Genomic DNA, 16,788 nt, shown 5'->3' on the forward strand with positions numbered 1-16,788 from the left:
ATGCAGCACACAACTACAAAATCTAGTTGTGGTAATGGAATAAGGGAAGCTCTCATTCTTTCTAGCAATTACTTTTACCATTTTTAGTATAGACACTTAGGACTTTTGAAATAATTTATTTTACTGTCACAGGGCTACATTACTTCATAAATGGAAGAAGCTTTATAATTTAGAAAAAGAAGAAGGAATGTACATGTGTATGCATATATATTAAAATTCTTTTGAATTGTTAGCCAGGAGGATTTTTTAAACAGGATTTAAATAGGGTGAAATACTGCAAACTGAACCTTGCAGAGTCCTAAATGAATGGTTAAGGATCATAAACTGTAACCAGTGGCAGTATTTATGAAGCAAGTACTTTTTAATGGCTCTTGTTAAAAGGAACGTCCTTCTGCTTTTGTTTTTTTAGGTGAGGATGATCTGCTCAGTCCTCCCCAGGACACAAGCACAGGGTTAGAAGAGGTCATGGAACAGCTCAACAATTCTTTCCCAAGTACAAGAGGTAAGCTTTAGTGTTCAGAAGCAAAGACCAACAGTTAAATTATATGTTGTGCATATTACTCGTAGCTCAGTATCATGTTCACAGACTGTTCCACAGGTGAAAGGTGCAAGTGTTGTAAGAGAAGAATCTAACACATTTTTTCTCCTAAAACCTGTATGCGTAAGCACTTTGATTTAGCTGCAAACAATTCTTGCTCTGAAATGCTAGCAGTAGAAAAATAATCTCCATAGTACAATAGCATTACCGGTATTACTGGGATTTTGGTGTGCGCTCAGATGTGCAGACGGATCTCTGTGCTTCTGGGATGACTCATTCATTTCAATTCAGGGGGGAAATTTTCACATTCAAAGGTGCTTCAGTTGTCTATAGGCCAGAAAAGGGGATTTGTTACCATCTGAGGTGAGTAAACAAAAGTCTATGACCCAAGAAAAATTAGCAACCCCATTGGTGATTGGTAGTATCATCATTAACAAACAAAAAAAGTAGCCAAAAATATGTAATATCCAGTATGAGAATATTGGGCAGCATCACTATTACAATGATAAAATTACTGGGGTCATAAGCTACCTTTTAAGACTACCTTTTTATACATTCAGATAGTAACCAGCATATAGACACTGGCCCACAAGCTACAACCTCCATAAGAGGATTTTTGGCTTAGGTTTTCTCTTTTCACAAATCTTTCTCAGAATTGCTGTATCTGCGCTCTATTCCATTTTTACAACTCTGAAACATTTCTTTTCCCCACTCTGGTGCTAGAAGCAGAACTTAACCCAAATATATTACAGCCAGACATTAGGGGAAAGGAATATGCTCTTTCATTTAATCGGAGTAGGTGAGGGTTTAGGGCTCTGTGCCTTCAGAGGTTGGAACCTCTTTAAAATTTATGTTTCTAACATTTTCTTTCTTTGTCAAAACAGAGCACAGATAGTATTTGAATAATGTTTCCAAGAAATGTTTAGTGCTCAAGAAAAGGTCATTGCTGAATCTGGCTACCACATTATAGTGCCATGAAAAAAGGCTTAGGTTAAAGGAGACAGTATTTTATTTCTTGATGGATGTTTATGTGGAGTAATTTTAAACCTGTCTCTGAAAAGCTGCTCCCCAGGCAAATGTTCTAATGAAACACTGTGCTGTGTGTTAAATAGTGCATAGTTCTGTTTCAGCTGCCCTGAGTATTTTTTCTTGAGGATAGCATATCCAGTCTACCCTTTATGAAACCTCTTCTAAGTAGCACCATCTTTTTTTAAGGGTGGTACAACAAACTCAATGAATGGAGTGTTAATCTTATAGAACTGTATTTCTCTGAAACTGTGGGGAAAGCAATGAATAGCTTAAATAACATTTTTATAATAAAGAAAAAGCTGTTTCAACCTGTTTCATTACCCTACAAGAAAATACAGCAAAATAAACTGCCAAGTTTTTAGTGCTCTGCCATTCCTCGAATAGATCATAGGTTGGCCTAAAAACTTAGAAATAGTATTCCCCCCAAAAAAAAGATGAACATGAAACTAGTTGTCAGGCCCTAATTTCTCAGCTACTGTTGAATGGCTATGGTAATAATGCTTTAAATAATCTTGCAGGAATAAAAATAGAATGCAAACTGATATTTAACCAACTAAATGAAAGTGAGCTCATTCTAGTGTTCCATGCACTCAGGTCATTTTAATGCATTGGCACAAAAAGTTTGAGGGTTGCCCCTTGAAATGTAAAATATTGGTAATATTCAAAATTTGGAAGGTAGTGCAATGATTGATAATTAGTTTGACTGCAGTTGTTAACATTTTGCAATTGCTGATTGAGAATGAATGTATTTATCAAGGTAGAAATTTATCAAATTGGGCATACAACAATTTGGCCACCTGTGGGGTGATATATCTCTTTCCCCCAACTTCTAGTGATTACAGATGTAAGCAGGTTTGGATGTAGTGTGTATCCTGAAATCAATTAGCCCACCAACTGGTTGGTGAATAAGTGGGGGTTGACTGCTGTCACAGGTCATCCTCTGACATGCACCATATCCAGGAAACCCTTTGGGTTACCAGATGGAGATGCCAAGTCCCTTCAGCTCCTGAGATGGGTATCTAGACAAAAAGTTCCTCCCAGGCTCCCACAGCAATGGGCCTCCCCCACCAGGACTAAGGATGCAACCCCGTGCTTCCTCTGCTCAAAAGTTGCTAAGAGGTAGGCAAAATCCACAGACAGGCCCAATTTGTCCACAAGGCAAATTCCTCCCTGGTCCCAAATACAGCAACCAAATTACTTCCATAGCAAGATCAAGCATGGGCATGCCTGCCTTACCACTAGTCAGCCCATTCAAACAATAAAACAAAGGCAGGGGGAATCCACTGAAGACTGCAGTGCTTCCAGCACCACACAGCTGGCTTTTATAGCCTCTGAGTGGACCAGAGCTTGTGCTGGCAGAATGATTACCATAATGCTACGTTGAATTCCTCCCTAAGATTTCTAAAAACACACCCCTCTCAATCCACACAAAAGTACTTAAGGAGTGTGTGGCCTGAGCAGAGTTCCAAGAGCCAGATAGGGCTGGGGGTTGTATTAAGTATGCATCTATGCCTGACCTGGATGAACCCAAGTCAAACATTTCAAAGACATTTAGTACATTTGCCCAAGGTACACAACGGTAGCTGTTTGCATGGAATTTATATTTATATATCTTAATATATATATTAAGAAAATATATTTATATTCTTACTGTGGATTCTGCCCTGCTGTACAACAGAGAGACCATTGTGTGCTTTCTTCCTACCTGTATATTCAGATATGTGTGTATTCTCTCGCCCAACTGAAGCAATCTTATCTAATAGAGAATTTCATGTGAATACTACATATCCTCCTTGGAAAGAGTTATATTAGGTTGAATATGGTACCTGGAGTTCATGGAATGTTGGTGGTACTCAACTTACTTCAGTTTTCACGGTGTATCAAGCGTTCTTGGGAAATCACCTCTGCTGAAAAGATAGAGGACAGTATTCAACTAAGTTTTACTTAGAGTAGACCCATTAAAATTAGTGAACCTAAGTTAGTCACATTCATTAACTTCAGTACGCCTGAGTATACCTTAAAAGGTAAAGGTAAAGGTACCCCTGCCCGTACGGGCCAGTCTTGACAGACTCTAGGGTTGTGCGCCCATCTCACTCAAGAGGCCGAGGGCCAGCGCTGTCCGGAGACACTTCTGGGTCACGTGGCCAGCGTGACATCGCTGCTCTGGCGAGCCAGAGCCGCACACAGAAACGCCGTTTACCTTCCCGCTAGTAAGCGGTCCCTATTTATCTACTTGCACCCGAGGGTGCTTTCGAACTGCTAGGTTGGCAGGCGCTGGGACCGAACAACGGGAGCGCACCCCGCCGTGGGGATTCGAACCACCGACCTTTCGATCGGCAAGCCCTAGGCGCTGAGGCTTTTACCCACAGCGCCACCCGCGTCCCTCCGAGTATACCTTAGCTGAATACTAAATAGAGATGTTAATGAAATGTATTGGTGTGAAGAACAGAAGCAAAGACACTATATTCTCTTGGACTACCTAATCACTTTAAAAAACTAAACTTCCTGCAAATGTGTAAGTTATACAAAACTCTTTTTCTGGCATTGTTGCTTAATGCAAAAATGAAGTAAAACACAGATGTTACATTCTCATTGCGTTGTTTGCCTGGATAATTCTGCAGCTAGTAATGATGGATCAGTGAAAGAACTTGCTATGTATGCTAAGTAGGAAGCCAGCCAAGAATTCCCAGTATGATATGGAAATAAATCTCACTGGTGAAAGTATTCTCTAGGCTTTCCATTACAAATAAATTGGGAAATAATCTCTGATAGGTTCAACCCCAGGAAGGTATTATACTGATGATTAATTGATGCAGTTTAAATGTTAAGAGTTACACATTGATGGCATCAGGTTTTCCTCCTCTCTATTCAACTATGTTTTTAGCCTTTCTTATAAACAGAAATTTTATTATAAATTTCTTATAAAAGAAATTCTAAACCACAGAGCCTCTTGGGCTTGCCAGTCAGAAGGTCGGCGGTTTGAATCCCCGCAGCGGGATGAGCTCCTGTTGCTTGGTCCCAGCTCCTGCCCACCTAGCAGTTCAAAAGCACATCAAAGGGCAAGTAGATAAATAGGTACCGCTCCAGCGGGAAGGTAAATGGCATTTCCGTGCGCTGCTCTGGTTTTGCCAGAAGTTGCTTAGTCATGCTGTTCACATGACCCGGAAAAACTGCCTGCGGACAAACGTTGGCTCTCTTGGCCAGTAAAGCGAGATGAGTGCCGCAACCCTAGAGTCGTCCGCGACTGGACTTAAAGGTCAGGGGCCCCTTTACCTTTATAAAAAGAAATAATGCATAATGTAGACAAAGTTAGTGTATGTCTGACCTACGCAAACAGATCTTTGGAGGAAAAAATGCAGATGTCTATATAGTTTTTTTCTTGTTTTAACTTTTAAAACTGCAAAGAATAGCTGAACGCTTAAACATTATAGAATGATCTCTGCACTTGCTGCAAAGCTGAAGGATGGTGCTAAAAGTGGGAATTTCTGCTGAGAATCTGATGATTGCTGTCCTTAAGGAATTTTCTTTCTCATAAACTGTACAGTCCCATCCACATTCCCTTTAGCATGCTGCTCAAAGCAAATTCATAGTAGCTGCAGCTGTTTTCCACAGCTGCTGTGCTAACTCAAAACAGATGTCAAAGCTAGACGTCTGACATAGTGGAAATATAGTATTAAATACCACCTTAGTGGTTTATTAAACCCTGCAAGATAATAGGTCACAGAGTAAATTGCTTTCACACTACACTTGTGGACAAACTGCCAAGTCTGATGGGAGTTTTGTATGTATTTGATTGAGATCTTGTTCATTTTAGCAAAAGAATGACAATGAAATGTAATGTAAGCTGAACAATGGAATTTTTGACTAAGCTGTGAGGTATGTTTAAAAGAAATGGTGGTATCCAGTGCTTTTTTTCCTAAAAAAATATGTTTACGGGTACTCTCATTTTCCTACTCACATTGAAATACTGCCCCACAATGAGGCCAAACTTAGATTCACAAAATGTTTAGGGGGTATGCGTACCCCTGCACCCCCTCAGGAAAAAAAGCACTGGTGCCATCGTTAGAACAAAGTAGCTACTTCTTAGCCCCATTCCCAAGGAAATTAATGCTACTGGAGTTGTGTAGAAATCAATGGGGCTTAAGTGAGTCCTAACTAATGTAATAGGCATGACTAATGAGGATGTTGGCATACTCATGAGGATTTGGGGGGATCCTTCATGTTAGCAGTGTCTCAATGTCTCCATATTAATTGTGAAAAATAATTTGTTGTTATTCTTCTTGACTGTTAGAGCTATCCTATATGCTCTCCATATGTCAAGAGTAGAGTGACTATTGAAATGGTGATGACTTATTCAGCTGTGATTATTTCTAGCCTGCTTCACTATTTTATTTAATTATTTCATTTTGATGATGGTTGTGACAAGTAGTATGTGTGCATTTGATTTGGCTTTAATACGTTTTGTTTTTAATGTTATGTATTTTCCTGCTGGAAACATTTAGTAAAGAGCTGTTTAATTTATTCATGAAATTTATAATCAAAATGATTCAAATGGAAGATTGCTTATAAATTCCATCTGTACCACAGTTTCTGGACATAGGTGTCAAACTGCAATGACAGGGCAATTTAACCGAACAAAGAAAATTGCTAAGTGGAAATTAGGGCTGTGCGATTTATTGATACATAGTTGAAAACCAGTTTAAAGCCCAGATTGCAATAACCGTTTCATTATTTTTGACCTTGCAATACATTGCAAATACCCACTCAATGCCCACCGGGGTGCAAGCAGTTGCTGAAGTCCTTGCCTGCTGCCTATCAGAGTACTGCTAAAAAACATTTTACTGTCCAGTACAGGGCTGCTAGCCAGCTCTAAAGCAGCTCTGCACCCTGTAGTCCAGGGAAGAAGGAAAATGGAGTAGAATTGAAAAGGTAAAGGACCCCTGACAGTTAAGTCCAGTCGCGGACAACTCTGGGGTTGCGACGCTCATCTCACTTTACTGGCCGAGGGAGCCAGCATTTGTCCGCAGACAGTTTTTCCAGGTCATGTGGCCAGCATGACTAAGCCACTTTTGGCGAAACCAGAGCAGCGCACGGAAACGCTGTTTGCCTTCCCGCCGGGGCAGTACCTATTTATCTACTTGCACTTTGACGTGCTTTCGAATTGCTAGGTTGGCAGGAGCTGGGACTGAACAACGGGAGCTCACCCCGTCGCGGGGATTCGAACTGCCAATCGGCAAGCCCTAGGCTCAGTGGTTTAGACCACAGAACCACCCACTTCCCTTGGAGTAGAATTAAGTAGAGCCAATTATAATCTGCTTTCTCTGCAGGCAGAGGGAGGTTGTTGGTTTCCCCCCGGGGATCCTTATGTTTGTTCTGTTGGGCTAGGTATCTCCCTCTATCTCTCTCACCAAGCCCTTGTGGTGTTTCTCTCTCTCTCCGCCTCCCTCCTCTACCTTTTCTTTTTTCCTCTCCCTCCCTCTCTCTTGCAAGCCTTCTCCACCCATCCCGCCCCGTGGTTCCTTTTGTGCCACGATGTGGTGGGATTGTGGCTAGGCAGTTGCAATGGAAGTTGTCCCAAGAGGGAACTGGAGAGGAGGAAGGAAGAAGCCAACACCCTCCTCATGGGGTACAATGGAGGAAACTGTGGGTGTGCATCCAGTTCACCAGACCTTTCAGAGGGAGGTGGGGCGCACACAATCAGCTGCCTTTCCTGGCTGGGTTGGAACCTTGGCACACTGTTCCTCATGCCAAAGCCTCTATGCTGTGATCTTGTCTCTTGCTCCCTGCCCACCACTTGTTGATCTTCTATTCTTTAGTTGCAATTGGAAATCTGCTTCTAGGAACAAACTGGGTTGGGGAGGAGTCAGCCTTGGAAATATCCCCCCCCCATTACCTAGCTTACAACTTACATCTGAGTAGCCCCACTGGACTTCTTTGGAACTCTCTCTCTCTCTCTCTCTTTTTGCTGCTATTTCTGTTATGTTTTTGGTACATTCCTGGAGAGTTTTTAAAAGTTTGAGGGGTTTTTTCTTCCAAAGAAAATGCAAGGAAGGAGAGCAGTACTCTTGGCTAGGGCTGGGCAATGTATCGCCCAGTTTGAAGTTCACATCCAAGAATTCAGCGCTCAGCTGCTTCTCTCTCCACACCTTATTTCCTCCTTATTTCAGACATTGTGATATATTGGTATATGGTGATGTATCACGATGTTGAAAACCAGATACAGTGGAACCTTGGTTGTCAAACCTAATCCGTTCCAGAAGATCATTCGACTTCCATTCAGCAAATTCCTTTTTAAAAATGGAGAAACGCACCTCGGAAGCTGTTTGACTCTGAGGCGCATTCGAAAACGGAAGCATTCACTTCTGGGTTGTCGGCATTTGGCTTCTGAATTATTCCGCTTCCGTAGCGGTCGACAACCAAGGTTCCACTGCATTGCCCAGCCTTAGTGGAAAGATATAGAGAAATTTGTCTGTCTACTGCATTGAATCACCTCTCCCCTTCCTTTACAAGAAATACTATACAATATTAATGGCTCAACAACCTATTATGTAGTCTGCATATTATTATTTTACAACAGTGAACTAACGGTGTGTGAAATGTTTTCAGCTAAGATCACATTCTTTGTGCATCTTATTCTCAGTCTTAATTTGGTATTGAAAAAGTTTTATTGTTTTTCGGTATGTAACAGTGCTAAGGTGGATCACTCTTAATAATAAATCAAATACTATCACAGGTTCTTCTGTGGGTAATAAAATATTTTAGAGCAAAGGATGATGACTAATCAACACATACTGAGCAAATCTATTCTTTTTCTTCCAGTAAATTTATTATCTCAGGCTCTCTGCATTTTAATCAGAAGATATGGATTTTTATTACTTTACATTGATGACCTACAAGGGACATTTTATGCATTTTTATGCACTGTAGTCTTTTGGCTTATTTAAAAAACAATGCTCTGAATTCAGCTCCAGAATAAACACTGAAGTATTTCTGTATTTGTGTTTTTCCCTTTTTCTTTCTGATACCAAACTACTTCTGTTACTAAAGGAAGAAATGCCTCTGGAAAGCCAGTGAGAGAGGTTAGTGTGTCTGATGCCTACTGCAATAGCTTCTTGTTGGCTGCATCCTCTTTTCTTGTCTGGCGTTTGTGGCGCAGCATGTGTGTTGCTTAGGTACATTTAACAGTTGTGGTCTAATATGCAATGCCTCTCAACATTCAGTTGACATCAGAATTGGAAGGAATGCTTTTTCTCTGTTAGGCCCTTCCAAAGGACATTTACTTGGCAAAGGGAATAAAGATGAAAATGTTGCCATAAAATCTTAATGGTTCGTAAGGTGTGAAGTTATCATCTGGCTTTAGATTAAAGTCTGAGACCATCTTAACTTCTTGGCTACAATACAGGTTACAAATATTGTATTTATAGGAAAAGAAGTGGTTGTGATATATAAGCGATATAAAGTATTCCTTTGGTTTGCAAGTTCAGCATTACACCAAACAGAATGTCGATAACATCCACTATGCTGTTTAAGGCAGTACAAGATATGGAAACCAATGTGAACAAAATCCTGCATTTTCATGTGGGAGAGACAGATTTAAATGCAGTTCAGCTATGCACTCTGCTGAGTGGCATTCGGCAACCCCTTTATCTCATTTTGAATCCCACAACTGTAATTACTTCACAGGTTGGTTATAAGAATATATGGAGCTAAAGTTAATGGTTTTAATGATACAAAGACACAGAAAAAGTTTGTATGCTCTGGGATTGAGGAGCAGAGAGAATGATAAACAGATTTTTTCACTTTCTATAAAGTACAACTGAACTGAAAATAGTTCATTTATTATCTTAAAAGCATTTTCAGAAGCATTTGAATGTTAAACTGTTATCCAAACAATGTATGTGGTGGAAGATGAACAGCCTTACAAAAGACTTCAACATTCAGAAATTCACTTGCAACTATAGTTGTCTTGAATCTACGCTAGACAAATATGAAGCCAATTTCTCTTGTATAGGAAGCTAGCATTTTAAAATTTGTTCCCATTTAGGTAGGTGTTTATTTATTTGCCACATTTGTACCCTATACTCTTCAGCCCAAAATGCCTCCAGAGCAGCTTACATACAACCAAAACAAGACAATCTCTGCCTCCAGGCTTGCACTCTAAAAAATTACAGTACTCAAGCAAAAGGGGACAGGGAGGGAAAAGGAAAATCAAAACTTGGGCACCAACCATCTTATAATGACCAGCCGTCACAGTTCAGGGTCAGGAGATGCCTGATGGAGCTTGCCTCTCCCATCTAATGCTGAAGCTGTGGTCTGAAACATCTGGAGGACACCTGCTTGGCAAAGTGTGCTGTATGCAGTGCACAGCTGTGTCTGATGGCAGTCATTCCATCAACTGGGAAACCCATAATGATTAAGCTGCCATCCACAATATTATCTGTGAGGAGGTGGGGCAAAATGTAACTTAACTGCCACATTACAAATTTGGGGAAGGAAGGGGGTCCTCTAATGATATACAACTGTTGGCCAGCCCCAGATTAAGATACCAACACTGAGGGCTCCCTCAAAGCAAAGTACAAGAAAGACAGTGCCCTCCCATGACCAGGGAGGCAGATATATGGCAAATTACTGTTACCACCCAGAAGTGATACCTTTACTTTGATGTTCTGCTGTATATAAGCATATAAACATGTCACATTTCTTCTGTTTAAACAAAAAGGTTTTTTAAAATAGCTCTGATCTTGTGCATTTACTTTTTTTAAAACAAAACAAAATATTTTTTGTGCTTTCAGTGCCTTATATATGTATTGGGGATGGGGAAACAACATCTTCCATACACTCTGAGAATTTATTACAGGCAGCTCCCAGTTTAGTCACATCTTAATGAAGTGCAATCACGTGCACACACACACACAGTACCAAACCTAGAAGTAGCCCAAAAACATCATGGAAACGTCACAAAAAGGGACAGAGCAGACTTACACATGGAACTCCCACGCAAAACAATAATTGCCTGTACATGTAAAGGTGCCAGGTTAACAGTCTAAGGCAAAAGTTCTTGAGTTGTTCAGTTCTCTGCTTAAAGAGACTAGTTTCTACCTTCTTTTGTAAAAATGACTATCACTTTTACTCTAATCTATTCCATCAATATTCTAAGGATCATTTATGCTGCTTTGCCAGGGTAGATGAACCATTACAGTATAGTGGAAGGTCCAATCACATAGGAGCTCTCAATCTGAAGCAGCCTCCACAGGATGGCCATAACCTGTAGACTAGCTCTGCACCATCGCCTTCAGAGACACAAACAATTAAGCACCAGTTTCAATCCTGTGGCCCACTAGTTGTTCTTTGTTGATTATGGCGACAGCTGTAAGCACCATCACCTTCCATGCAAACATTCCTGAATGCTAAGAACATTATCAGTGGCTCTTCTCTAGTTACCAGCATCTCTACAGGTAAATCACATAGTGACAAGGGTCCTTTATGGTTAAGTCTGCCAGGTACAAAATTTGTTTTCAGAGCTGGAAAAAGATCTGATTTGTCCAAAGCTCTTTATAGTTCAGTTTTATTTTGTTTAAATGCTAACGTGTTGCCTGCATATGTCATAATTGCTTAATTCAGTTTTTGCTTTATTATTGCTTTATTTCTGTTGCATTAAATCTTTGTTTTTAGACCCTTTGAGAAAGTAAAGATTCCATCCCAAATCCTAACTCATTCAAGAAGTGACTATGTCTGAACATGACCCATCTCAAAGAGCTGCAAGCAGAACACTGCAGAAGGATATCATAGCCCGTCCTGAATGTTGGGAACAGAAGGACAGCACAAAAGAGTGCTGCTCTTCTTGTGTTGCCCATTTAGCAGTAAACCAGTAGAACAAAAGCATTCTTAGAAAAGAGAGGATTTCTCTTGGCCTTGTAGTCATTCCCATTTTGAGCAGGACATCAATGTGGTCTGAAAACCAAGCTTGGAAGAACTGGAGAGATACACACTGATTAAAGAAAATATTTGCATGTACACTCTAACTTGCTGTACACCCACCCATTTTATGCCTGCTATCTTTGCAGTGTGATGACTTGCATATTATCAAGATACATTTTTGTTAGGAATGGATTCGGATAAGTTACAACCTAGCTAAAAAGCAAACATTCCATCAAATGGGATTTCTTAACAACATAAATCATGGAAAGAGTATTACTGCAGTGTAGCTAACAATAGCTAACGTAACCTGGCACATCCAGCTTTTCTTGCCCCCTTGATAATAGAGTTCATGCAACTAGCTTCCTTTCATTAGCAACAGTATTTTAAAAGATTCAGTGAATTTATGTAGGTTGGTTTAACTCTTCAATTTGGTCTCCAATGGAGGTTTCGTCCAGGACCTTACTCTCATTAACATCAATTAGCGCTTTGGCAAGTTCCCTAGTCAAGCTGTTTGGGTTGATTATGATTGATCAGGTTAGCTGTTATTCACTTTAATTGATTCATTTGCAACCACTTGTGTAGCAAAGTCTTTCACATGCACATTTAATTTTGCAGTTTTTGCCAAGGGTTTTCATGCATGTGCCTTTGAAATTGATTTGCTATGTCTGTCATTTAAGAATTTAGTGTGGTGCTGGCTAAAAAGCTCTGCAGGTTTCACACAGCTTTGCTAGTGGTTCTGCAAATATTTATATGTATATGACTAATAATTGACAATTGTCCTTGCATGGAAGTGTGTATCATTTTATATCAAGGTACCTAACTCACTTTTCTTTTAAGAAGTATGTGTGGCAATCTTCAAAAGCAGTTGCAGTACACCAAGGACAGCTTCATCTGTAAAATCTTTTTCTTTGTTTTACAGGCCACAATGTAGGCAGCCTTTTCCACATGGCAGATGACTTGGGCCGAGCAATGGAAACGTTAGTGACCATGATGACCGACAACAAGGTGTTAGAATAGCAAGATGTGTTTTACAACTTCAGGCGTACCCGCATGGTTTTTATAATATTCATATGACAAAAGGATTAGACTGTAAGAGTTTACATGAAAACAAATTATATTTTTGTGAAGGGTAGTGGTACTATACTGTAGATTTCAGTAGTTTCTTAAGTCTGTTATTGTTTTGTTAACAATGGCAGGTTTTACACGTCTATGCAATTGTACAAAAAAATTATAAGAAAACTACATGTAAAATCTTGATAGCTAAATAACTTGCCATTTCTTTATATGGAACGCATTTTGGGTTGTTTAAAAAAATTTATAACCGTTATAAAGAAAGATTGTAAACAAAGTGTGCTTTATAAAAAAAAAGTTTATATAAATCCCTATAAAAAAACAAAAAAAGAGGCAGTGCATTTGTTTAGCATCATTTGAGCTCTGTAATTGTATCAGACATAATTCATGTTCTGTGTTCTTTTCCTTATGAATCAAAGAGAAAATTTCTGAAACACCAAAACTATTAACATACATTTCTCATTGTTTTGTGTCTGACTAGCACTGGCTTAAAAAAATAATATTGTCCTGAACTTCCAGTAGAGGTAGCTTTTCTACCTCCTTCCAAGTAGAAATTAAGTCTTACAGGAATTTATCCAGCTAGTTGGCAATAATATGAAAGAGCACATTACATGACAAATGCTATCTTCAGAGCTTGCAACAATAAAAAAGACAAATTGAATCAGTATTCTCTGCTCCTGCTGTTTCCTCCACTTCTATGAACCCAAATGTTGTTAGTAAACACAAAATAGGAATTGCCTCACCGGATTATACCTTTGGACTTTATCATCCGGTATTCTGCCTCTGACACTGGCCAGCACCTTAATGCTTCAAAGCAGAAGTCTTGATTTGCTTTTATACCCTGCAATGCCACCTTTAGTGATATACCCTGCATCTTTGTGGGTTGTTGTTTTTTTTGGGTGTGTTTTTTTTGAGGGGTGTGTGTGTTGAGAACTTGAACACAGATAGTGACCGACCTGTGATCTGCTTCCATCCTGAAAGTTTGATTACTCATATTATTAATATTTAATTTTAATTGATATAGTAGCAGTATTTTTAAGCATTGAGAATTGCCTAGTCTCTTAAAAACAAAATGGTCACTAGAGATCTGCCTTGCAGCAAATTCCAAGGAGCCACAACATTTCAATTAAACAGGAAATAGCATGGAGCAATTATATCAGCTTCAGTTCTATCAACAGTTAAAAGTAGCCACACTGCTTCATGGGAGGCTGGTCATCCAAGACAATAGCCGGTAATTTTGTTCCTCCCTAGGTCTTTCTACAAATAATACCGCACAATTAACAATGACTCAGGAGAGGGATAACAGAAAATAGATGTTACATAACAGCTCCTCAGGTTTACTACTATAAAATTTTGAGGTGCTGTTAACAAAAGCTTTACCATTTCATTCCCTTCCCTTCCGCCAGCCTTTAATTCCATTGTCTGAAAATAGAATTTCATCAATCTAATCTACATTAATACTTTAAAATCTGTTACCTCTTCTTGTACGAAGTGTAATTAAACTTGGGGAAAAATATTTTATTTTTAATGCTAGTTAACATTAAACATGGGTAGTCATGTTATTTCTACCTCACTTTGGTTTTGTGGTGTTCCTGACAATTATATACAGAAGATATTACATCATCACCACTTGTCCATTGTGTGAACAGGTCTTATCATCTTAACAACAAGAAGTTTAAAAATGTAATAACTTGCAAAAGAAGCCCCAAACGTACATTTTCAAACTATTTTTTTAAAGAACTTTGGATGCAATCTATCCTGGTGTGAGCACAGTGCCCACACGCTGAGGTCTAAGAGCCCTGTTGCTACCAGTCTCCTTCAACCATGATTGTGAATGGAAGTTTGTCGGCACCAAGCTCTCCATCTTGCCCAGGGATATGTTTTTCCAAAAGGATGCATGCTGAGGGGAGGGGCCATTACCTCATGAGCAGGCACTTGACCCATACTAGGCTGGATTGTACCATTTATTCATCAATAAGCATCCTGCATATTCTCATAGGAAAGTGCAGAATCTATGGGGTGGGGTTTGTTCATTTATGCCTTTAAGTTGAAAGTTCTCTTTAAACATTTGGAAACTAATAAAGAGTGCACGGTTGTTTTCATCAGGGTTTTCATTTTTCCCCCTTCATAGACATTAGTTTTGAAGTGAGTCTGTCAAAAGTATTTAAAGACTTTAAGAGCTTTATTGCTGCTTTTTAAGCATTTCTTTGGGAATATTTCATGTTCCTTATATCCACAAACTATTAAACTGTAATACATTTATCAGTGTAACTGACTAACTAACTAACTAACTATCATTTGGCATGTTACACCATTGTTATCCAGTACTGGTTTATTACTTTGGTATCATAATCTATTGTGTTCTAACATCTACACTGTAACATTTACTAATTATTTTTATAAACTTCAGTTTTACTGCATTTTTCACAACATATCAAATTTCACCAAATATATGCCTTACTTATTGTATTATATACTGCTTTACTGTGTATATCAATAAAGCACGCAATTATGTTATAAAAATAAGTGTGGGGCATTTTTACTGATTGTCCAGCATTTAACTTGTGGCTCTTTATCCCAGTTAGACTGGCTTTATAGATTTCAGCTGGGCAGAATGCCACCTTATCCATCCTTGAATTCATGTCTTTCTACAGTGCAATTAAATACCCTGCAGTTAAAGGCTTTGTGGCCAAAAGCCAAACGGTAGTGCCTGGGAGGAGAGGGGTTAAGGATGCTTTGATGTCTTTTCCTTTTTCTTTTTCACAACAGTTGGTTTATAAGCTAAGGACATAAACCTCATATCAGAAAGCTATTTAATGAAAACTGCCTGGTTTGGATGTAAACAAGATTCAGTTCAAGCCATGAATACTTTCCTTCTGTGAAGCACTCCTTAAAATTCATATCACTAGAACTGCTTCTGCTTTCATCCATCTCTCCTCATAATTTTCACCTCTCAAGCAGACATTCTTGAAAGTTTACATACAGGTGTTGCTGCATTCTCAGACAAGACATATTTCAGCTCCTTTCCAAACAAACTCGAGGATGGCTTTGCTTAGCACTTGATTGCGAGAAACTGGGAGCAACTTTTCCCATCCTTGGGGTTGGAACACTAAAGATCACACATTGAAAATAGCCCAACTATTATCATTTTTTCAAAAATCCCTTCACAGTATAGTAATCCAAAGGCAACAAGCAAGAATATACTCCTGCTCAATTTATTTAAAAATTGGAACAAAGTAGGCCATTAAAAAAAATGGATTTTGTTCTCAAAGTTGCTCAGAACTGTGTTGATAGTAGAGTTTAGACACACATATAGAGTGAAATAACAAGTGCTAGCCCTGTTCTCGACTAATGCACAGTGGCCACATTCCTTCTATTTGTGCATACAGCCAGCCTATGAAGGAGCATCTGACAGCAACTCTTCAAGGTCTCAAGCAGAGGCTTTTTACAGCACCCGCTTTAAGAATATAATAATACAAGAACCACTCTTCACCATCAGACTAAAGTTCCATATCTAGTCCCACTGTCCTCACAATGGCTAGCCACAAGCCTATGTTTAAAACAGGGCACAAAAGCACTAGTACTTTCCTCTTTTTGATTCTCAGCAACTGTTAGTCCTCAATCTAATCTGAGTAAAGATTCCAGGAGTGAACTGATTGCCCTCTGCAATCAATGCTCTATCACTGAGCTACGATCCCTCCCACTGCATTTTTTTAGAGCCCTCTTCTCCCTGCTGCCATGGGCTTGTGCAGCATTTGGACATGAGCCCCCACACAGTCAAAGCGAGAACGAAGCCCTAGATGCCCCTAGACTAACAAGATTGATAATGCAATTACCTCGCCATTGTGAACAGCAACAAAAATATTGGCAGAGCCGCTGACTCACAGTCCATATACATCTGCATCTGGTTTTACAATGTCTCTGTTGCACTGAGTAGATTTAAGAATCACTGTGTGATACATATTATCAAAAAGAAACATTGCTTCAATCGGCTGCACATATATGCACACATGAAGTATCATACATCTGAATATCTTAAAATAAACACTATGTACTAGTCTTCAAACAATGATTCATTGGTTATGCCACTGCAGAAGGAGAAATACACATAATCCACACCAGGTATAGAGGAATGTGGGTTTTTTTTAAGTGATACATAACAATGATTTAAGGAACAATAACAAGAAAACTAAGATGTCTAGCATACGTTTCTGCAACTAGAAAAGCTATTC

General features: G+C 39.3%; 1 protein-coding gene across 12 annotated transcripts in view; it reads left to right on the forward strand.

Moving 5' to 3' along the window:
* DMD (dystrophin) overlaps nt 1–14,288 on the forward strand; it is a 995,174-nt gene extending 980,886 nt beyond the window's left edge. For 8 of the 12 annotated variants that reach the window (XM_053386964.1, XM_053386967.1, XM_053386962.1 and 5 more), the window contains 2 exons: nt 410–502; nt 12,405–14,288. In XM_053386964.1, coding sequence (XP_053242939.1) covers nt 410–502; nt 12,405–12,502 — 191 coding nt within the window. In that variant the 3' untranslated portion in view covers nt 12,503–14,288. Of the gene's footprint in view, nt 1–409; nt 503–746; nt 866–3,429; nt 3,583–8,614; nt 8,647–12,404 lie in introns of those variants that run through there. The other 4 variants (XM_053386969.1, XM_053386966.1, XM_053386973.1 and 1 more) reach the window with 2 other exon arrangements.
* Nucleotides 14,289–16,788: the final 2,500 nt, after the last annotated feature.

The sequence above is a fragment of the Podarcis raffonei genome, chromosome 4 (genome assembly GCF_027172205.1).
Source record: "Podarcis raffonei isolate rPodRaf1 chromosome 4, rPodRaf1.pri, whole genome shotgun sequence".
Classification (NCBI taxonomy): Eukaryota; Metazoa; Chordata; class Lepidosauria; order Squamata; family Lacertidae; genus Podarcis; species Podarcis raffonei.